Source organism: Xiphophorus couchianus, chromosome 4 (genome assembly GCF_001444195.1).
Source record: "Xiphophorus couchianus chromosome 4, X_couchianus-1.0, whole genome shotgun sequence".
In the NCBI taxonomy this organism is placed as follows: domain Eukaryota; kingdom Metazoa; phylum Chordata; class Actinopteri; order Cyprinodontiformes; family Poeciliidae; genus Xiphophorus; species Xiphophorus couchianus.
Genome location: NC_040231.1, coordinates 4460878 through 4484734, shown reverse-complemented (window position 1 = coordinate 4484734; position 23857 = coordinate 4460878). Strand labels below are relative to the sequence as shown.

General features: G+C 36.6%; 1 protein-coding gene across 1 annotated transcript in view; it reads right to left on the bottom strand.

Annotated features, from left to right (window-relative positions):
- LOC114143248 (protein kinase C-binding protein NELL1) overlaps positions 1–22826 on the bottom strand; it is a 237297-nt gene extending 214471 nt beyond the window's left edge. Inside the window, exons 1-5 of the mRNA XM_028015109.1 lie at positions 22788–22826; positions 22100–22162; positions 21948–21992; positions 19346–19554; positions 18757–18885 (exon numbers count right to left, since the gene is read on the bottom strand). Of these exons, the coding sequence (XP_027870910.1) occupies positions 18757–18885; positions 19346–19554; positions 21948–21992; positions 22100–22149 (433 nt within the window). The 5' untranslated portion in view covers positions 22150–22162; positions 22788–22826. The remainder of the gene's footprint in view (positions 1–18756; positions 18886–19345; positions 19555–21947; positions 21993–22099; positions 22163–22787) is intronic.
- Positions 22827–23857: the final 1031 nt, after the last annotated feature.

Genomic DNA, 23857 nt, shown 5'->3' with positions numbered 1-23857 from the left:
AGTGTTTGGTCCTATGGGGAATCAAACCAACAATGCATTTCAATTGGTAGAATCAAATTTGACACTGTAATCCAGTTTGATTGACAATGTAAACACAAGTAATTGATATTAAATAAGAAAATATTTAATCGGAGTACAAAAAAAAAAAAAAAAACCTGAGATCTTTCCATATTCTTTAAGTTAATAGGGGAAAAAAAGAATATTTTTTAAAACATATTTAAAGATTTTTCTTTAAAATAAACTAATTTAAATACTCAGGTCTATTTTTGATTTTACTTTCTGCTATATATAAAGAAAAAAGAAATATCCACGCATTCTCTCCATATCTTAAAGCCATTCAAGCAGTTAGGCCACTATCTAAAAACATAACAGTCCTGTTAGAGAACAGACAGAATAATACTTCACCAAAAAACAAAGAGGCATGGCAGAACAAACAACAAACACATCCCTGTTCTTTCTTATCTGAGCAAATGGGACATCAATTCACACAGAGGCAAAGCAGAAAGGAGGCAACTCATCAAATATGGACTGCTAGTGTAAACTAGCTGCTGTGTGTGGAGCAACATCTCTATGTGCGCTCCGAAAACCTGTCAGCAGCAGATTATTCACGCGGGACGCCAACTCGGAGGCGAAGCCACGGAGTTCAGTGACTCTAGCTGCGCTGCAGTTGATTATGAAGTGAGAAACAATAAATTATTGCAACAAATGGTGCTCCAGATGTTGCCTCTGTCTTTATGACAAACACTGTGCCTTGTCGAGCGTAGACGAGTGAGATTAACGTAACGTGAGGCTGAAAAATTTCTCTGGCTCTTCTCTGCTGACAGGTGAAGTCGAGTGCAGCTTCTCTCCTCTGAAAAAATGCTAATTATGACATTATCGTGGCTCACTCATCTAATGTTTAGCTCACAGAAAGTAACCATAGATTACTTTTTGACAGTGTTTTTGTAAAAATCGCTCAAAATTTTATTCATTGTCTTTAAAAGGTAAAAAAGTTGATAAATGTCACCAACATCAGCACATGAGGACTTCCAGAAAATCTGTATTTATACAAATTACACACAGGTGGACTCCATTTATCAATTTATAAACATAAATTGTGAGAAATTATAGTATTAAGTGTGCTTTTGAATTTTTTTGCAAACTTATTTGACACATTTTCTCTTCAATCTCGCATCTATGTGCTTAGGAGTTAAATAGAAGAACTGAAAACCAAGTAAAGTACGAGTTAAAGAGGGCGATTCAGTGCAAAACACTAAATCACATTTAAAACTTGAGGTCAGTGCTTCCTCTTTGTCAGAGTAGATTGAAGGTGTTACTTTATATTGGAATAGATCATCTCCAACTGCTTGCTTTAGGATTTAAAAGCTTTTATACCCCCTGATTTTTAGATTTTTGTAAAATAAGGATTTTTTTTATAACAGCCTTCATGCCCAAGAATAAAATACATATTGAATGTTTCATCTTACTTTTTACTAAACTGAATCAAATTATTTTCTGAGTCATTAAAAAAATAATATATGGATATAGTTGCGTGGCAGATTTATCCTTGCTGAGCTTCATGCTGAGGAACTGAATAACACACTAAGTGTATGTGGCAGCTGAATACACCGCCTCTGTTTCTTTTTAAACCATTTCTCAGTTTCAGCTCTTCAAGACATGAATGTAACCCATGAAAAGCCCAAAGACAAGACGAGGAGTAGATTTTCTTACTGTTTTTAGGTACGTCTCTTCCTCCTTTGACCCAGACTAAAGAAAATGACAGCTTGAAGCAAAAAGCAGCCGCTGCACACATTTATTTCTGTTTCTTAATTTTTAATCTTTGCGTCTTTGATCTTACACTGCCAGCGGTTGTTGTGTGATCCTTCTGGGCACTGAGGTTTGAAACGGCATGGCAGGTAAAATACACACTTCAAGTCCAAAATAACAAAATCCAAAATACTTCAAACCAGCACTCCATGTATTATGCACTCACAAGTCCATTAGATACAATTCAGAAATAAAATCCCCTTAGAAAGTCAAACTGAACTCTTATTTCTGTTTGGGGGTCTCTCGTTTGCAAGAAGGGTTGACACCAAGCTGTTAGCTGGAAACATCTTAGTGCTCACTTGTAATGAATAATTATATCAACTCTAATGTTTATCCTTTGGATAACAGGATTTATTTATGTTTTTAGCTGCAAGAATATCTAAATCCAGCCGGATCTGTTAGAGCTAACTATTAGACATGACAAAGCAGCGGATCTGCTGAAAAATATGCACACGTTTGAAAATTTAACCCCATAGCTAAGATTACAATAGTGGAGAAAATGGCCATTCATTGGCCAGAACTGGTTACCATAAAAACTCAAAAACTACAGATAAAATGTATTTCATTACCAAGACAACATTTTTTTTATTGCTTATAAAAACTGAAAAATTATAAAATCAAGTTGCAACTTGATTTGTTCTTTATATTAAAATGTTCACATCTGTATAATTTAAACAAAAGGTAAATACTACTAAACTTATTTTCATACATCGTTGTTGCTTTCTTGAAGATTTAATCCATAAAACATTTGTAATGAGTTTCTTTCAAAAGGGTGATCAAATGTGGATTTATTTTTAATGCAATGCTTAAACAATTTAAACAGGATGCCTCAATAAGATATCCACACAACAAAGCTCTTGCACTACAAACTAGTTTACTTTCCTTATTTCGAAATGTTTTCATTAAGTTTAAACCATGCAGAACATTTTACTGTTCAAACCTGACCTCTACTTTTGACTACTGAAGAGGAAGTTTGTTTTCTCCCAAAGCCGCTTAGACCTTCATCTGTACTTTAAGAACATAGAAATCAGGACTACAGTAGTCTGGTGGGGTGTTGGCATGGCGACAGCGATACCCTCTGCATTTGTTGTATGCTTCAGCTCAAGTTTAAAGACTGTCTATGACATCTTTTGCTTTTACGTTGCCATGGCTCTATCTGGCGGGCCGGTAAATTAATCGTCATTTGCAGCAATGGTGGTGTCAGGGTTGTCTTGGCAACCAGGTTTTTGGACTTTGGTGGAAAATTCATGAAATGCTACAACCACGTCCACATGGAGGTAACCGGTGCTGCAAAGTTCAACAACCTTATCATGAAGCATTGTGTTAGTTAGAAACAGTACATATTTATGACTTTAAACACCACTCCTAAGACTCCTCCGTTCAGTTATTCCTCTGTTCAGTTATTTAAACAATCTTCAGGACCTGGGATGCATATTTATAACATAAAGCACCAAGACTTTAATCCCTGACTGTCAGCAGCTACTCAGTAGAAAGTATCTTCTATGTTTGCAAGGTAAACTAGTGAAGTATATTCAGTGAAAGCAACTTTCTTTTAGAAATTGCATTTAATGTAAGGTCTTATACATTTTACAACAACATGATAATGATTCTACAAGCTGATAAACATTTCTCACCTTTGCAACCTTCGGTGCTAAAGTAGTAACAACCAAGCAACTGTAAACCAAAAGGTCTCGCTGGATGCCATTACCTAAACTGTGATCCCTTTTGAAAGTAACAAAATGAATCTGCTCTTGTTCATCACATATGTCATAATGCTATAAAAGTGTCATAAGCTCTAATTAATCGGAACAGGAAAATTCCAGTTCAAATCTGCAACAGCCTGCAAAGCCATCAAAGTGTAGGTGAATCCAATTATAGCATCCCTGTGATACCATCAAAACAAAGACAATGGCTGCAGGCAGGACAAAGCGCAGCTAATTATATTAAGCCTGTGATGGAGATTGGAAGCTGTTGTAAGACAGAGTCTGTGCGCCCTAGCAGGAGTTTGGGACAGGAATGAACAGCGTTTAATTGCACCATGCTGAGGTTCCTGCACCAGTTGGCAGTCATGGATTTTAAAAGAGGAACTTTTAAGACTGTAAATGACATTTCTCTGGGTGTGATAATGAGCTATGCTTAACAGGGAGCTTGCATTGCTTGATGAAAAAAAGACATTGCATTTACTTATTTTTTCAGTCAGACATTTATAAAAGTTAAATTTCAAGGAGCACAAACAGCACAGCTGGTGGTTGTACAGATCCTAAAAATACAAAAGATGAATCATTAAAGGAAAAAAGGATCAGGCTTCCTGTGCAGTGAGGTTGGTCAGGAGAAACAATGTGTGGCATTATTTAGACAGTAAATAGTTCATCATGTACCGGTTAGTGTGCGTACAGTGTGCAAAGATAATACGACTAAATCAGTCAGAAGTTAAATACATACTTTAAAAACAAATCCTTACTAACAGATGTTGAATTTCCAGATTACTATATCCTGAAGTAGGTCAAAAAATACTTATTTTCTCAAAACACAACCAGAATTGTGCCTTTCTGTTATTTGTATTCATTTTTGCTGTCGCCTCACAGCATGAGGACCATGCTATGTGAAATTTACATGAGCTCCCAGTGCACACAATACATTTATCAAGGTACTCTGGTTTCCTCCAAATCTAAAAATACACAAGAAATCTTAAGTTATTGATCTTAGTTTAAATAGTTTTTTTCTTATGATGCATTTGGAAACTGCACAGGTAGTTTAAAGGCCTTCCAATCAAGTCATAATAAATTCTGGTTTATTCTCACATTTTAGCATGTTTGCAGTAATCAAAAAAAAAAAAGAAAGAAAAAACGTCCAACTCTATTGTGCTGTTTTCTGAAAGCTAATAAAATATGTTGCATGTACTCTGAAACAGGCTTCAAGCAAGTTCAACAAAATAAATAAAATAAATAAATAGTATGTGGTAGTTTCATCCCCAACAGAAACAACTCATGTTTAAATCTGCTCCAGTCTGAGCAGAAAGTCGTTTATCGCTGTAATGCAAAACTTCTCACTGACCTCATATTCCTGCCTAGATCAGAGTCTGGACAAAGATCTGTCTATTATCGTTTCCCCTTTTCTGTTTCACAGCCAGCGAAACTGGAAATCCGGTTGGTTTTTTACATGCAAGATGCATCATCAGAGCAGATACCACCACATTGTTTAGGATAGATACACTGCAAAAACATGAAAGCTTACCAAGTATTTATGGTCTAGTTTCTTGTCCAAATATGTCAGTGCACTTGAAATATGACACATTTAGAAGATATGAGCTTGTTTTAAATAAATAATTCTAATTATTTAGCAAATATTGACAGGTATTACTTTCACTGGCACATTAATTCACTTTCAGTTATTTCCAATGTTGTATACAAAATAACCTGCCAATGGAGCTAGTACTTTCTAATCAATTTCAAGGAATTATTGACTGAAAATGTTGAGATTTTCTCAGAAAATGTTAAAATATTTTCACCACTTGAAACTTGAGCATTTTCAGTTTTGTTTTTCTAGAAAATTTCTGAGATTCTGAACTTTTCTGGGGTTTTTTCCTAGCAAATTTTTGACTTTTCAGGAAAAAAATTCAAAGAAAATTTCTTAATTTTTTGGTGGAAATTTACTTAGCTTTTTTTGTTGTTCCATCTGCAATGACCCTAATATGCCGTCGTAAAGCACCTTAATTTGTGGTTTAGGTGAGATTTGAACCCAAAACCTTTTACAAATGAGAGTGTAGTGCTATGTTACACCAACATGTACTGTGATACACTAAAATGTAGCCACCCATTAACATTAACGTAAACATCCAGGAGAAGAAAAACACCCAGACTTTGCCAAACTGCTATAATCCTAACCAGGCTGATTCTTTAAATCACCATACAGAGAATTTTCTTCCTTTGGCAAGAGCCTGACGGTGTGGAGAAGAGGATGCAGCCCGTCTTCCAATACAGTATGTGCAAAGTATGACACTTGTAATGGTTTCTTGGAGAAGGGATTAGCTTCCTCCAAGTGTGCACACAGGCATTAGCGGGTGTTTTTTGATAAACATGTAACATAGCACACTGAGGTTCCCTCAACTACTAATTATACGGTGTTTACACATCACTGCTTACCATCTTTCCTCTGGTACCAGTGTCACATTTTGCAGTTTTGTGTTCTTCAAGAAATCTTGTGACTGGAAGGACGGTTTTGTAGAAAGGGATTAGAAACTCATTCTGAGGCGAGATATTAAGCTTCAAGGATAGTTTTATGTTTGACTTCAGCAACCAGAAACTTCTGAGGTGGAAGCCGACGAAAAGAAAACACAACTCCTTATAAATGTTGACTGAATGTAGATATTCTGATATTTGCAATGAAAGGAAGAGAAACAGAAATAGCAACTGGAGGATGTAATTTAAAAATACAGCTGAAACCAGATATACACACCATGTAAGAAAATACACGTTTTCTTAAGATTTGTGTTGCAGAACAGAAGCAAAAGTGAGTGGAGTTATCTACAGAAAAACAAGCTCCATCTCTACTTGGACTGAAAGGCCACTCTGAGAAAAAGTCATTACTCCAAAAGCAGCATAAAAATAGTTTGCCAACAGTATTAGAAACATTTCCTGTGATCTGACAATTCAAGTTTTTGAAGAAAAATGCTCTCTCATAAATAGGAAAAAATAAATATTTAATGGAAGAACATGATAAAAATGGTTATCTCTGCTGTACAGTGTAAATAAACATCTGGTTTAAACTGTAATTGTAGCACCATAAAGCATTAAATATGCATTTAAGCTTCTATTTTTTTAAGTCTAGTCTGAAAAACAAATAACGCTGGTAATTATGTAGATTTTTAACAGCACAAGATCAGAGCTCTGAAAAAAATCTAACAATTAATCTTTGGAGTACAATGCAGCTTCACAGCAAAGCCATTAACTAAGAAACAGAATCTTACAGTAAATGTAAAGTCTCATTCATGATCTTGACCCAAAAAGATGATATTGTGTACAAATTATGCAGGTTTTAAGTCAGTCTGTGACAAGATGATGATTCCGACTTCCAAATAAAAAGGGACTTGGTGTGTGGTGTGTCTAGTCAATGTCTCTGTGCTCTGCTCTTAATTTAACATCAAGGGGCCAATAGAGACACGTCTGTCTCTTTAAAAGATATCACACTCATGTACGATGAATAATTCAGACTGAATAATTCCTCTGAGGTTGCTGTGAGGTGGGACCATTGTCTCGCCTCCTCTAGCAGTAGGACAGGCAGAAATCTCATGCATAAAAGATGAAAAGGTTTGATAGCCTCTGTTGGATTCGGCGACCGGGATTGCGCGCCGCAGATTTCAGAGTCGTGGCCTGGCTTAGCTGTGAACTACCCTCAGCCTCTTGGGCCCAGCTGCATGGGGCTCCCTCAGCAATATCTGTGCCACTTGCAACCCAGCTCTTCTCCGCAGTCAGATGGAGGGTGTGGGGGGGCGGGGAGTTATAAATAGCAACAACATGGATGCAGGAGAGACTGAGACCTCACAGAAATTTCTCAGTTTCCAGACAGCTCTGACGAATCACGCAGAAGCTTCACTGAAGATACTTTTTTCACTAAAACTGTTTTATTCAGCCATACTCCTGGTGTATCCATGTTTATCAAGATTTCCAAAATATGTCGTCACCCATTTCTCCTCCGTAAGCCGCCTACTGTGTAATTTTAGTGTATCCTAGGCAATTAAGTGCTAATTCGATCTCATTAATGTGCCTTTTTTTCTTTTCTATTTCGTTACCTGCAGCTTAGCTCCATCCTGGAGAGGACGGACAGATCCATTCAAGTGGAGCCAAACCTTGTGACGACCCGATCGCCTGACATGAGCATGATAACATTTAACTTGAGCGCATCAAAGATTGGCATGTTTCGACTTTCTAAAAGAGGAACAGCGTGCACAGCGCTGATATCCTCAGAAAAAAAAGGGAACCCGCCGAGATTCTTGGCTTGTCTTGTTAACCCTCCAACATTCCTGGTTACACAGGAAACACCTGCATGTCTTATGATAATATAAGGGCAAAAATGTGTGGTTTAGGCGTTTGTGCATCGATTATGTGCCAGCAAACCACTAGAGAAAACATATCTGGCCATCAATACTATCATAAATTCAAACTCCTCAGCAGAGATGATGGATTAAATCACAGCTAATATAAAAATAAGCCTGAAAGTGTTCGTATTGATCGAAACGCTAACTTGGTCTGTCCTTGACAAGGACAGACCATCAGAAGCCTAGAAGTGGGTAAAACACCACTTAATCCATTAGGAGAGAAATTGCTGACAATGTAGACTTTTTAAAGAGGCATCAAAACGTGAAGGATAGAAAAAAAACAATTATTAAAAAAAGGGTTAATTCAAATAAGAATGGTTATAAAATACATTATCCTATTCCTATCGTGAAACCATAACTAATTTTGTCATGTTTTATTCTTTCAAAAGGGCCGATATGTCAAATTTATGTGAGCTTTATGTCGGAATCATGGAGAAACATTTTGATGGTGCGCTGCAGGTGAAGTGTCATAAAAAGTAGTAGCTTCTTAAAGACAGTTCAATTTCAAGGCATCAAATTGCAAAGTCAAATTTCTTTCAAGTTATATTTGACACATGCAACATTTTTATGACTAACAGTTACTTTATTGTGCTGTAAGATAGCACCATGTGCCTCCAAAATGCATAATGTCAAACTTAAGGTACATTTTTGGGAGTATTAAAGGGAATAAACAAGTGGATGAAAAAATTATTTTTCTGCTACATGCAAATATCTAAGTGGTTACACCTGAATTAAATCTAAATCTAAATCAGCTCTTTACTATTAATCAATAAAAGCAGTCATATTTTGCTAAATTATAGCAGATTTACCTTTAATTCCTGTTCGTTTTTACCTGAACAGATCTTTGACCCCGCAATAATCAGGATACTCAAAGATTATTGAAAGTCTGACACTCCGTCCTTCACACTCATTTTTGTAGAACCACCATATTAAGCTCAAAGACTTTAAGGGTTTTTCAAGTCAAACATTCGATCAACTAGCAACCCCCCGACAGTGGCTCCACTCAGGGAGAGTTTCTCTCAGAAAGGGTTCAACTAATCTCTACTGCTAACCCCAAAAACATTTATTCCTTTTCAACTCTCACATTTTGTAAAGTTACAATCACAAAGTTCAATGTGTTTCAGAGTGGGCAAGTAAACAAAGTAATGTATTTTTGTGAATTAGAAGAAAAATGACTGCAGAAGCTCTGAATGCCTCAAGGGGTTGTTAAATAAGAGTTGTGGTGAAAAACATGTTCATTAAGACCAAAACACACACAGACAGGTCAGGGATAAAATTGTGAGACGTTGTGGGTTTCTGTTTTATCCTAACCCTGTTTTTAACTCATACAAAAAGCCTTGTTTGAGCAATCATCTGAAAATGTAATGGAAGGTCAATGTAGAGAAAAGGCTAAATAAGTAGTATTACTTACAGTTGTCCACAAGCTACTTAGAAGAAAGTAAACATGTGCAAGAAGGTACTCTGCATAGATTAAACCAGAATTTAACTTTTTACATATATGGAGAATATTCTACAGAAAATTAACATTGCAAGACAGCCAGTGGTGAAACATGGTGGTGGCAGCATCATCGTGTACGAGGACAACAGATGGAGCTAAACACAGAGTTATTGTAAAAGCAAAACTATATAGGCTGCAAAAAAAGTTAAGAGTAAAACATTTTTACGTTTTGGTATCAATAAAACTCTACAACTTTATCAGAATGAGAATTTGTAGCGCAACTTATAAATTTACAGTCACTAACACTTAAGTTTCTCTTTCTTAATTTGAGTTGTTCGCACTGCCTTTAAAAGGTAGCAAAAGGTTGAGGCCATCTACAAATACACAGCATATTTTCAAGAATTTTATGAGTGAAAAAGTCTGAAAATCTTGTATCATTTTCAAAAGATTTCTGCCAGTTTTTACTCAGCTCAACAGTGGACTGTTCAGTCAGATAGACCTGCCACAAACAGCAGCCAGAAATTAATAAGTTTTGTCTTGTTTGTTTTTTTTAACACATGCAGGATCTGGCCAGATAAAAATAAAAACATCCAAGCTGCAGCTGTGTAATCCCTGATGGCTCCAAAAGGACAGTGAGGAAAACATACTGCACATAATTAGGGAAGCTGCTGCAGCATGCAGTGTTTGCAGACAGTAATTATTGTTAACTCTGTGCCCCATTTTTGTTAAGACTTTGAAATTTTTTAGGATCAGTAATACAACTTAAAACACAACACTGTCTAAAATGCTTTTCTTAAACATCCTTGCATGATTCATGTACCTTCTTTATCTTCAATAAATAAATTAACATTCAATTCTCATGATTAGTGCATTTCTCAACTCTGCTGTTTATACATGTATGAGTTTTCCCATCCTGATTGCTTTTTAAACAACTGTAATAGAAAAGACGAAAAAAAGTAGTTTTAACTTCTACTTCAAGCCCAGGTGGAAAGTGATAGAGATCTTGCTGTTGGAGAAAAGGCGAACCGTGAATTCCCTCTACGCCCATGTTGGTCTCAGCTCCATTTACTCATCTCGTGTAAATAATTTGGCGTCTCTGTTTGTTCTTCTGTGATTAACTTATTTCCTGGAAAGACCGATAGCAAAAGCCAATGTTTTCTACTGAAGCTTTGAAAATAACTGTTGCCACAAGCAACGTGTTCTTCCTCTGCACTTTACTGGAGGTGGACTCGAAATAGCCCAAACAAGCAAAAACAGGTCGATTAGATGGTTTGTTTTATCAATAGTAGAAGCATTCACAGCTAGTCATTGGTTCAAGGGGAACAAATTAAATAAAAAACAAGGTGCAAACATTATGACTTTTTTCTAAATTTTCTCTTGTGCCTTAATTATGTTTGACAATAATTGTAGAACTTCTTCAAACCATAAAGTAATGCGACACCTTTAGTTTTTATGCCACAGTTTGGTCTGAAAATTTAATCATTAGTTCATTTATTTTCTGTTGAACCACAGACTGAAAAGAGAAAACACAAAATTAGCCACTGCAAGTGAAATTAACCGGCTTTTCCCACCTCCAGCAGTCAATAAAAGAACTAAAACCCAAGACGAAATGTGTCACACGGCTGATTTAATGGTGTCCGTTCCTTCCTAATGCTAACTTGCTAATTAGATACCATTAAGATGTTGAGATGAAAACTAATGAGTCCGATCTGTAACACTGCTGTACAAGCCACAGACCAGAAAAGAGATTGAAAAATATTCCACTAAGGTGGAAAATATTTTAATAAATTATAAATTCACAAAAATCACAATGTGGAGGCTCACCATGATCCCATTATCAAGAGACGATGATGAGCCTGACCCAGTAGAGGTTCAGTCCTGTATCTCATACCTGCTGGTTTGTCAAAATCATCATTTAGTCCAGAGGTGTCTGAACTTTTTTCTACTGGGACCAAAAATGAAGCCTCAAAAGTAATCACGGGTCGACAAAATAAAAAATAAATCTGATAAAGTAGCTTGATATTTATTGCAAAGACAGAATTTGAAAGAGATTTTTATGACAGTGTATGAAGGCCACTGTGGATAGAATTTTAAAAAATAAAATAAAAATCAAAGAAAAAAATCTTAAGGAGGTTTTTCCTTTATGTATTTAATCTTCACAAAAAGACTTTTTTACTCAGACAAATCTGCATTTTCACACTTAATGTAAATTAAACATCAAGATGTAGCACATTGCTAATGAGCTACATCTTGATCTGATTGTATCTTCACATTAAAAACAAAGAAATGAAATACAGGAAAACAAATGAGGTTGTGAACACTTTTTCCTGATTTCAACAAATTTCATTCAAGAAAAATAAAGTTAGTCTGATGTGGGTATCAAAATTATGTTATTTAGGTTTTAATACGACATTGAGCAAAACAAGAATGGTTGAAAACAACAAAAATTTACTGATTAGTGAAGCATGTATTTAATATTTTACGTCCAAAGAAAATGTCAGTTTTGTTGCTGGGATTAATTAATTTCTTTCAAGCGATTAATCCAAAACAGATTATGAAATGTGCTTTCATATGTTAAATTACTAATTGTGAATAATTATTGTGCATCTTTACTGTGTTTATCTTATCTAATGCAAGTTCAAACAGACTGTCACACTGTCTCATTAGTAGATTCATTTTTTTCAAACTTCTAAAAATAACATATTTCTGCTGTCATAACATCCATGTTTCTCATTAAACAGAGTTGTTCCTTTACTATGAGTTTAATTAGGAAAAGCTTACAAATATGGTGGCCATTTAGGAGTAGATCAGTGTTATAAATTATTATTTAGGCTGTTAAGTTAACCTTTTCTTGATCTGCCAAAAACCTCTAAATGTGCTTCTCATTAAGTATGATTGAGAAATAAAGGTGTTAAAACGTCAACGTTTGTCTAATTAACCTAAATTTTTTTTCATTTGGTGATAATGAAGTTTTCAATATTTTAATTTGTTGAATGGGTTTGTGAATAACTGAATTTGAATCAGTCTATATATTATTGAATTGATTCGATTATATATTCCTGTTTATAAATCAAACTTCTTTTTTAAAGTGCCTTGAGATGGCATTTGTTGTGAATTACATCCAAGTAAATAAAATTCACTAAATCGAATTAAATTAATGCATACATCCAGATACAAAGCAACTTTAAGTTATTTGTAGGAATCTTAAAAGTTGCAACTTTTATAATAAGCAACCAGAAAGTATTCCTTTATGAAGTTGGAAGTTGCCCTGTAAAGCCAAGCGTTTGTGTATTTTTTGTTGAACATACATTAAGTGTATATTGATACATGTAACTCGTGCTTCAGAATAGAAAAACACATCCGTCTTTGATCTCTGTTGCAGGTAATTTTTTTGTTTGATGTACAGTTTACATGCAACAGTAGGCTTATTATTAACAGGGACAACAGTCAAATATAACAATGCAGGGGTATAGTGCGGGTTTTTGCTTTTAATTATGTATGAAAAAAATTGACTTGAATCAACAGGAGGGTATATTAGACGTTAATTACAAACCCTTTTTGTAGTCAGTTTTGTGTTAAGCATAACTGACCTAAAAGGCTGAGGAGGCGTACGAAAAGATTTCACAGAATCAAGATCAAAGCTGCACTTGTTACCATTTAACATTAATGATTCTGTGCAACAGCCGGTGAAGAGCAGAGGGATATACACTGTCCAGAAATATTGAGCTCAATTCGATGCTACAAACTATAGTTTTGAAAGCTCTTTAATGTCCAACAGCTGATTTTACAGAATGCACAGCATGGAACTGCATTGTGACTCCTAAACCCATCCTATTGCCCTCACCATGTAGCCTATTTCATGATCAGAGGTCACTTTGTAGTAAGCTTTACTTAACCTGTGTGTCAGATATGAAGATGCATATAAGAAGGAAAACACACGAGTCATTTTGGAAGATAATACAGTTCTGGAGAGATGGAAAGACTGGAAATGACTGAACGGTTGAAAAAAAAAAACCTGCACCATTACATGCTTTTTATACTAAAGTGGTACAAGGCCCCTTGATACAGGCTGTTGTGTCAGCAGTAACGCTGTGTTTTGCACGTCAAAAACGCATCCAACACCTTAAGTTAGACACGTGAACTTTGAAGTTAGACTTCTGATATAGAGCTTCAAAACAAAAAGACAAAAGACAAAAAGCTCTAGATGCAGTGGGAGGAGCCTCATCCCTTTTTTTCCCTCTCACTGCAAAAAACACAAAATCGTACAAAGTATTTTTGGTCTACTTTCTAGTGTAAATATTTTACACTTGAAATAAGACAAACTTAAGAGTAGCTTTTCAGTAAGATATAGAGGCTTGTAAATAACTTATCAATATTGATGGAAGATTTCTAGTTCCATTGCAAATAAATTAACTGATAACATGAGACAAATGTCTTGTTATAAGTGAAATAATTTGCCAATGTGTAACAGAGTTACAAATGTGTTTCTTTGTTAAATTATTATTTCTTATTCATTTTATATTGAGAATTTGTGAATTTTATCTTATTCAGTTATTTTTATTTATTTTGTTGTTTTTGCCTGCAGGGGTTGCCCTTCTGCTCTCCTGCTCTCCGCCTCGTTTGTGTTCCCTGGGCTTCCGTAGTTTATTCCAGCCCTCGTAGCTCCTCTGCCCCCCCTTTCCCTCAGAGCGTTGTTCTGCGCTGCTGTGGGTAAGTCAGAGGAAAGTTCGCTGCTGAGATATGTTTATTTTTCTGTATGGATGTTGTTCATGTTGAGGTCTTTACCATATGTTTATTATTGTTTGTTAGTGTGTTATTTTGCAGTTTTGACCGTCATTGTGGTTTTTTTTATAAACAGTTTTATTATAATTTCCTTTTTATTTTGGCGCGAACGACCGGTGCTAGTCCAGCACAGCCCGGTTGAACATTGTTTTTATTTCCACATTTTTAGAGCCGGAGTGCAGGGAGGAGGAGTTGAGGAGGTTGTTCATTTGTTTTCCCTTCTTCCCCCAGAATAAAAAAAAATAAAATATCTGGTTGAGACCCACCTGAACGACTTCTGAGACTCATTGATGCCACCTGTTACAAATGGAGCAAGTACTTCATCAGTATTAAGGGATTATTTACTTAAAACAAGCCTGTATATGTCTTGCTAAAAGTTACTTGTAAGTTAGTTTTCTTTTATTTCAAGTGTACTAAGATATTTGCTCTAGAAACTAGACAAAAAATACAAAATACTTGGTAAGATTTTTGTTTCTGCAGTGATCCGTCTCTTTGTACAATGGCAGATGAAATATTGAGTGCTTTTATTTGCTGAAAGCAAATATGTCTCTGCACCATGTTTGGATTCACTAGAGATGTTGTGAGTTTTGCAAGGTAACAAGGATCGCTTTCATCGCTATTTTCATCTCATCCGAGTCCAGTTTGATGACCAGTTAATCTGCATCGGTGCCTGCATCTCCTGGCAGGACACCAACGATGGATTTTCTAACCCCAAAGTTGGTCATACTGGACACACATCAAATGCTCAAAACACTTCAAACATGTCCCAAATTGACATACATTGAATGTAAAGCAGACACTCAAATCGCGCTCTGTCTGAACGCAGCACAAGTCAGATCTGTTTCCAGTGAGCTTTGGACTCTGCCAAGTTTGCCTTTAGTCATGCATTGTGTTCATAATCTTTATGGACAGAATTTCTAGGTGCTGTCAAGGTGCTGAGTGTTTCCAATTTGGTGGTCTCAGGATTAGATCCCAGCTTTTCACAGACGATGTGGCTCTGTTGGCTTCATCAGGTCATGATCTCCAGCTTTTGTCAGATCAGTTCGCAGCCACAACGGACCACCACCAGAAAAGGGTAGAGTGCCCTCTTCAGGTTGGAAATGACATCCTGCCCCAAGAGGGGAGTTTTAGTATTTTGATGTCTTGGTTCATAAAGTAAAATTGGAGGTTTGTTTGTCTGCGGTGAAGTTATGTCAAGCATGATATGTCTGCAGTTTCAGTGAAACAGTTAAAGTAACAAGGTTTTTCCTCCATAAATGCTAATGAATCAATACTAGAGTCCTTACAGAAAAATATATCATAGTATGAGGCCGTAGCACCTGTTTAAATTTAAGTTATACACTCTTTACTAAAATGAATCCGGCAGTACCAAAATGCCCCCACAGGAACATAAGAACAAACTATAATCACCACTTCTTTAAATCTAAAGCAAAGCCAGGACCAAGGCTGGTCTGAGCAATGAGGCTGACACTCTGGGCTGCAACCTGGAATACGAATATAGGTCAGGCTTCATATGGAAAAAAGAAAATCTTTATTCAGTATATAGGATCTTTCAGCAATGTAAGCAGGTCTGTTACATTTAATTGCAAAAAGCAAAATAACAAATATGCAAATACCTTAGCAATTAGCTGAGCTTTGTTCAATGCTTTCGGCACAGTGGGAGAGTTTAAATATTTCCATTTCTTTTAGTGCTTATATTGGATCACAAGTTCAGAGTAGGTCCTATTAAACAGGGGGTCACTGTTCACATTATGAGTTCAGAAAGAACAGAAATAAATGTTAGAAAATCATCGTCGTGCTCTCTAAAAAAAAGGAAGTTTGATAGAACAGAAAATATTTTGAGTGATATTAGAGTCAAAAAGTCATTAAGCTACAATTTTAGTTTTTGTTTCCTTTGCCAAAATAGCAGCTTTGGCCAGATGTAACACTTTTAATGAAACCATGCTACTGGTTTTATTGAAAAATCTCTATATGTATAATAGTCACCATCTGGGATCTGTGTACAATGAGCCCACAGCATTTACTGCAAGTTACACTGTAACACTCACATTCAGAGTCAGTATCCCACATCATAGATTTCCCTCATATCATTTAGCTCTAATTTCTGTTAACCTTTTTTAATGCTACATGCACAGAATATTAATGCATTTTTACTTAGCATTTTTGTATTTGAGAACACAATTCAATAGTATAGAGGAAGGGAATGATGATTTGTTTTACAAATGCAAGTCTGAAAGGTCCAGCAGGCATATGCATTTAGTCTCATGAAAGCTGATGCCCCTAAATACAATCCAACATAACAAATTGAGTCCATAATCTTAGTGCATTTAAAACTGTTCTGTAAAGACATTTATTCCATTGGAGAACATAGAATAAACGAGGAACGTAAAGTTTAAAGCACTGCTGTTATAAAACAAGATTCTAAGCCTCTTGCAGAAAACTGTTCAAGTCATTATTTGAAAAGAAAAGGGGTTTTACACTGATGCAAACCCACCAAGACAATCTAACTAAGAAGACCAAACAAGAATAAAATTAATCAAATATATTGCTGGATGGATCTGCAGATCTCTAAAGCATTGATGGAAAAATGTTGACCAAAAAAAAAATCCATCTAAAATTCCAATAAAAATCATGGTTTATGCTCATAAGTCAAAATGTGAATATTAGTAATTTAGTCAGGCCACAAAAACAATAAGAGTGCATCTTGTTGTGTCCTGCTCCAGTGTAAATATATTATAATAATCCTAATAAGACACCAACTTAAAAGTAACTTTTCAGCAAGATTTAGAGGCTTGTTTTAAGTAAATAATTCCTTATTTATATTAAAAAGTACTAATTCCATTCCCAGATAAATTAACTAATATCAAGGGGAAGTTATAAGTGAATTAATATGCAAATGGAGTAAGTTTTTTACATCCCTATAAAGGAATTATTGAATTAAAACAAGTTTCTATATCTTGCTGAAAAGTTACTTGCAAGTTAGTTTTGTCTTAATTCAAGCATCCTAAGATATTTGCTCTAGAAACTAAACCAAAAATACTTGGTAAGGTTTTGTGTTTTTGCAGTGATTGCAAACACCAGCTCTACAACAGGATGCACTGCATGTTTAACTATGTGGTTACGGTGCTTTGAAATATCAATCACCTTTTTTTAAGTAATGAAATATTTATGAACTTCAGCTGGTGTCGCTTAGCGGAGCAATCTGGGTTACCAAGCCATGACAGAAGCAGAGACTGTATAACTGATGTATTAACTAGGTCACAACATAAGCAAGTCCAGTATTCCCAGTTGGACTACCCTGCTGTTTCCCCTGCTATCTGGCTGCTGCACAAACTCTTGGATCCTGGAAACTGTCAGGAGAAAAGGTTGGAGGAGGGAGGGGCTGTGTGTATGAACTAAGTGAGAGCAGTTGTGTGTCCCTGGTGGTATTGAGTCCAGAATCTTGGACAGCTTTACATCAGTAGAGCTGGCCAAGCAGCCCGGCCTTCATTTATGTAGAGCCAGTGGCGTACTGAGCCAAGCCCTCCAGAAAATAAAACTACTGCACACACACAGATCTGTGAAGTCCTTATCATTAGCATTGCTCTTACCTGTAGCAGACAGATGTCATATCACATTGAGTTTGTAGAAATATAAAATCTCCACACAAGCAGTAGAATAAGTCGGATTTAAAACAACTGAAACTGCTGATGTTGCAGCTCTCAGATTTGAACAGATAGTAAACAAACACATGTTCACAAAAGATCCCCGTTATGCTTATGGCTGTTTTGTGAGTTTTACAAAAACAAAGAATTGGTAGAGGTTGCTGACATTTTCAGTCAGTCGGCGCCTCAGTCTAACTTTGCCAAGAGTCGAGCAAACTTTGATTTTTGCATCAGGCTGTCAAGTTTTGCACATTCAGCAGACGATCAAAAATCAAACAAAATAAATCTTTTTTTGTGAGTTTGTTGCATTAAAACTTACATTATTTTTAAAACGTTGTGACATCTTTTAATTAATGGAACAATTTGTCTTTGGAGAACTCCTCTCTTTATATCCAAAGACTCCATCTCTCTCCTCTCTGAATGAAATACCCTCATTGTGTCCTTCCACTCTCCATCAACTCTGCCTCTAGTTTCAAACCTGCTCTGCAACCGTTCATAGAGTGGAAAACCCACCATTCAAAAGAAAAACTACTTAAAACACAAAACCAGAGGAAAAATGTAATTTCATCCTTTCCTCCCCTCCAGGGCTTTAAACAGTCTGACCACATGCTGTGCACCCTTCATTATGCTCACAATAAAACGCAGCTGATGGCAGCTATATGCGGCCAGTTGCTGGTATTACACAGAAGAAAGCATTAGAAACAATCACAGTGTGGTGGAAATCCAAGGCAGACTGCGCGCTCAAGTGTGTCCAGAATGACTCTGAGCATCTGCCGCCTCGGACAAATTAAATGTGGAGTAATTATGAGTGGAGGCTCCCCGGAGTTGTCTGACTCAACACACTCCGACACCAAAAGGTGTGGCGCTGCGTGGGTTTGCTCTCACTAATTAACAAAACCGAGGGCGTGCAGGAGCGCGCACGGAGCCACGGAATAAAAATAATGTTCCTTCAACTTGAGTTACGCGTCTTACAGAGAAATGTGGGTCGTTACCTCGGAACAGGAAGGCTTTGCTGCCGTTGTGAAGTCCAGCCACTTGGGTAATTCCATAAGTGGCATTTGCCAGGTCAAGTTCGCTGATTATATCAATCTGGTAGTCTTGATCTGATCCGAAACCAAAAGCTGAACAGAAAGAGAGATGAAGGTTAGGGAAACGAATCTAATTATGAACGAATACAGAGTTAAAAAATAAATAAATAAATAAATAAATAAATAAATAAAAACATTATAAAAACAAAATTTGCTATCAAGTCTCTTTTGGAGCAAGTTGCGCAGTGGTTTGTAGATACTTTGTTCGTATCGCTGCATCTCCTGCCTGCAGTCATCACCTGTGCTCTCCACGGGCTGTAGGTGCACCGCACATTAAAGGTGCAGATAGAAGGTTTCATCTGTTACTCTGTCAGTTCTGTCGCTATTTTCCGCAGGTAACTTATGCAACACACAATAATCACTAAATCCAAAGACGCTGAGGGAAATCTTAACTTGGTCAAACATGCACCGCGGAGAAAGAGACCAAAAATGTAAACAAGCTCAAGTTAAAACAAAATCCCTCACTGCGGTCAAGCATTTTTCGTGCGCTCACCTGGTTTGGTGAAAAGGAAAAACAACAACAGAGCTACGTAAATATCCATCTGTGCCGGAGTTGCGTTGTACAGAGTCCGCGAGTTGTGCGCTCCGCTGTGAATCCACACCAGCCAACAACTCTGGTCCGTCTGGCGCTGTGCGCTGTTCACACCTCGTCTGGATGTAGATGAACGGAGGAATGGTCCACGGCGCGAGCGCAGGGGTTCCCTACCGGGAAAAAGCACGCGACGCTTTAATGTTTGCACGCGTCTGATCAATCTCCACGCGGCATAAGAAGGCAGAAACGTGCGCTCTTTACTCCAGATGGAAAACAACCAGACTGCAGATAGAGATTCCGGCTGTAAATGCTACCATCAACCCGGGCTGTCCCCCCGTTCAGACGGCAGAAAGTTCCGGTTTTGAAGGTGAGAAAGGAGGTTTGAAATAAAACCTCGGAGAGCGGAGAGTGTGGGAAATTATCTCACCGATATGTGGATTTCTCCTTTTTCTTATACGTCTTAAAAAAATTATCAAAGTTTCAGATTTCACAACTCCAACTCACTTTTCTTGGGCAATATCTGAAGGTGGAATTTATTTCCTGATCAGTTCCCTTAGCTCCTGAATCTGCCTAATTGTCTTTCCGCCTCTCCGTCGTCTAACAGCCATGGGATTTTCACCGCTGCTCCATCCTTCCTCCTCTTGTGGCCTGTCCTTATTGTGAACCATTAATCATACTCCTACTCATCCCTGCCTCTAATTTGTGTACATCGTCAGGTTGTCTGGGTTACCTTCATCCACACAACAGCAAAGGCAGAAGCACAATGTTCTCCACCTGCGAAACTGCTCTACTATGACAGTTATCTTTTTCTTTCTGAAAAAGAAAACACGTGATCCAACTTTAACAAAAAAATATTGCAAGTAATCCAGTTAAGTTTATCCACGTAAACATATTAAGTTGTCATGTTCAATACATGTAGATAGATTAAGATTGATAAACTTAGTTTGCATTACATGTACAGTAACAAATTAACACAATTTAAGTTGGAGCCCTATTCATTTTTATTGAACATTTTATTGTCATTGTACATTGATTACATTTCTGTAAAAAAAAAAAAAGTTTCAGATTCTACAGGTTTTCTAGAAACAATTAGATTGGAGCTCAAAAGGCAAAGATTTTTGGACTTTTGAAACTCAAAAATGTGTTTTTCTAGAAAATTTTTGACTGTTCAAGCTCAGAAATTCTCACTTCTCAGATTAATCTAAAACTGAGTTTTTTGGTGGACATTTACTTCTTTTTTTCCTCTCCCTAGAATGGCCCTACATCGCTGTAGTTGTACACAATGAACGGCATAATTTCTGCTTTGGGATGCAGGTCACTACTCCAGACTATCAAATTAGATTGTAAACAGCAGGATTCACATGGAGGCCAAATCACTGATCCAGAGCTAAACAAAAAAAAAAGAAGGTAGCATTATTTAGAAATTGAGGCTTCTGAGGAGCTCAAAGTTGAGATTTAATTGTTTCAAGGCAATCTGTAAGATTTGCAGGCAGCAGAATTTCTGCTTTTCAGACTTTTAATAAGTACAAAACAACACAAATCAATTGTTCAGCTCAAAGCTGCCTGACTCTTTAAGCCTTCTATTATCTCTTTAAAGATAACAGTTGAATCATATAAAAATCAGAATTTATTCGTATTGTTCCGAGTTCATTACTGATTCTTTTCTCAGTAGTGTCTTTCCAAACAATGCCTGATTGACATTTCTATACAAATGAAGCTCTAAATTGCTCCCTGCTTGATTCAGGGCACAAGTTAGTGCCTTACGAAAATGTGCACAACCCTCAAGTCACATTACAAACCTTTTGTGTTTTACATGTGTCAAACTCAAGGCTCGGGGGCCAAATCTGGACCGCCATAACTTTTTATGTGGCCCTCTACACTCCACAGGGACACATAAATAAAATCAAAGCAGTTTTTATTTGTGTACTGTCAAATTACATCAATTAACACAATATCAACAGATCTTGCATCCTTTCACACAAGCGAGTTCAATGCAAATTTCCAACAAAATGGTCAAAACAAGTCGACTTAAAGTGATGCAGGTGACAGTATTTCTAAAACTTTACTTACAAAATGTTGAGTTTTAGTCCGTGATCAATGTGTGGATTAAGAAAAATTCATCACACAAGTGCAAATATGCAAACATTTCTGCTGTATTATAAAACACAAAGTTCTACATAAGTAAAATGTTGAAAAACAGTGTGTTGTTTGTATTCAGCCAACTGTTAATCTAACAAGACATGGTAAGTCATTAAGAGCTTTAATCAGACAAAACTCTGGCACCAATGGAAAACTTAATATGAAGGAAGCTAAAAGATGTTTTGGTGGTAGTATCATCATGCAAAGACAGGTGAAACTGGTCAGAGTTGATGGGAAAGAGGATCAAAATACAGAAAGTCTTTCATTCTGCAGAAGATTTGGGACAGCCGAAAAGATTCAAGTTCCTGCATGCATACATGCAGCCAGAGGCGCAATCAAACGGCTGAGTGCAGCAAAATGTAGTGTTGAAAAACTACTCTGGCTGAGATAGAGTTTACATTATTGAAAAATAATGAAAACTTACCAAAAAATTAAGCAGGAGGAGCAGGACAAGGAATGGAGCAGGTAACTGAAGAATGCAACAACAAACAGCAAATGCCAGTGAGGTTTTATGATGATGCAGTGTGGATCATGACAGAGGGACCTCATGAACTAATCAGAGAAAATGTGGTTCACCTGTGGCTGGGAGGAAGCAGGAAAGTGGAGAGAAGGATGGTATTTAACATGGATGGAGCTGAACTAAGAGTGGAAGAGAAAAGAAGTCAAAAAGGAAAAACAAGAGATATAGAAACACCCCAACACAAGAACAATCTGATATAGCAACACTGTTTGAACAATGATGAGTACAGAAGACTGAAAATGGCAAAACATATTGAACACAAACTAATGATCAACTTACAGACAAAAGAAAACCAAAACACAGAAGGAATTGTGACATAGTCAGTAAAATACACTGTTTGTATTTTAGAATATTTTTGCAAGCACTGTATGAGTAGTGAATAACTGTCCAGCATTAAAGCCATAAGATGACTCCAATAAACTACTACACTACACTACTAAGTGCTTGTGACAAACTGCTTGTGACTAAGGGACAGGTGGTTGTGATAACCACCTGTCCCTTATTCTTATTTCTGATGTATTTAATCTTTCTATAGTTGGTCATAATGCTTCGATTTGAACATTGCTGTTGCAACTTTGCTTCGCTCACTACCCCAGGTTTGTTTGTGGTAGCATTATGTTGCAGTTTACGTCTATGTTTATGTTTTAGTTTTAGAAGCTAACACTTCTGGATCTTTGGATGAGTATGAATGTTTCTTTTGTTTCAAGGTGCATTTCTGTTAAATTGTTTTTCTTTTTTACTCACCATTGTTTGTCCGTTTACATGCCACAGCCAGGTGTGTGGGAGGGGCCGGCCCAGCATTTCCTGCTTAAATGGCTGTATGACGTCATTGATTACATCACTGGGTTCTACCAAATGGATTTGTATTCTTTGTTTTCAATTTTCCTTTAAAGTAACCTTTTAAGTTGCCCTTGTATTAAATGTTTTATTTTGCAGACAATTTAATTATGTAGATGAGTTTGTAAATTAGATTAAGAATATTATTCCTGTTTTTCTGTTTAGATTTTGTTGTTCTGTTATGGTATGGTCTAATGAAGTGCAGGTGTGTTGCCAATTTGGTATAAGATGTCAGATGCTGGGGAAAAAAAGGAACCTGTATTTGAAGTACATATGTACTCTATTTGTGTGCAGGCGTGTCCATACACGCCTGCACACACATGTGAGTGTGTGTGTAGGCATACACACTCACACACTTGAGTGTGTATGGATGTGAATTTGCACATTCATGCATACCATTAAGGTGTGTATTATTAAATTCACACCTTGATGACCACACTCCAGTCCAGTAGGTGGCAGTAAATGCACCTTGAGTTGGTTGCCATCTCCCAATAAAACACAAAAGAAGAAGAAGAAGAGGAAAAAAAAAAAAAAAAAGGAAGTTAAACAATAAAATTCACCAGAAGAACATGGAACTGGTGTTTGACACTGTTTTTGTTAATTGGGCGTGTCAGACTTCTTCAAGAGATTTTTGAGCAACAGAGATTAGACTAAAATCATTTAGTAGATTTTTCTTTTGTTGTGGAAAAATAAATCCTTCTGGACAGAGACTCCACCTGTGAGATGTCTTTTTCTAAGAATAATCTTCAGTATTGTCAGTCAAATAGCTGGAAATAGACTCTGAGACTTGACATAAATACAGACAGCCATGTTTGATCAAACCTCTATTGCCACATGCATAAATCTTGCATTCATATGGAACCAGTTTCATGTTTTTCTGGTATTTTTCTTTAGACTTTATGTGAAGATGTATGGTGCTTATGTGTCCAGAATATGTATAAATGCAAGTTTTGACCAATATATTTAGAGTTTTATGC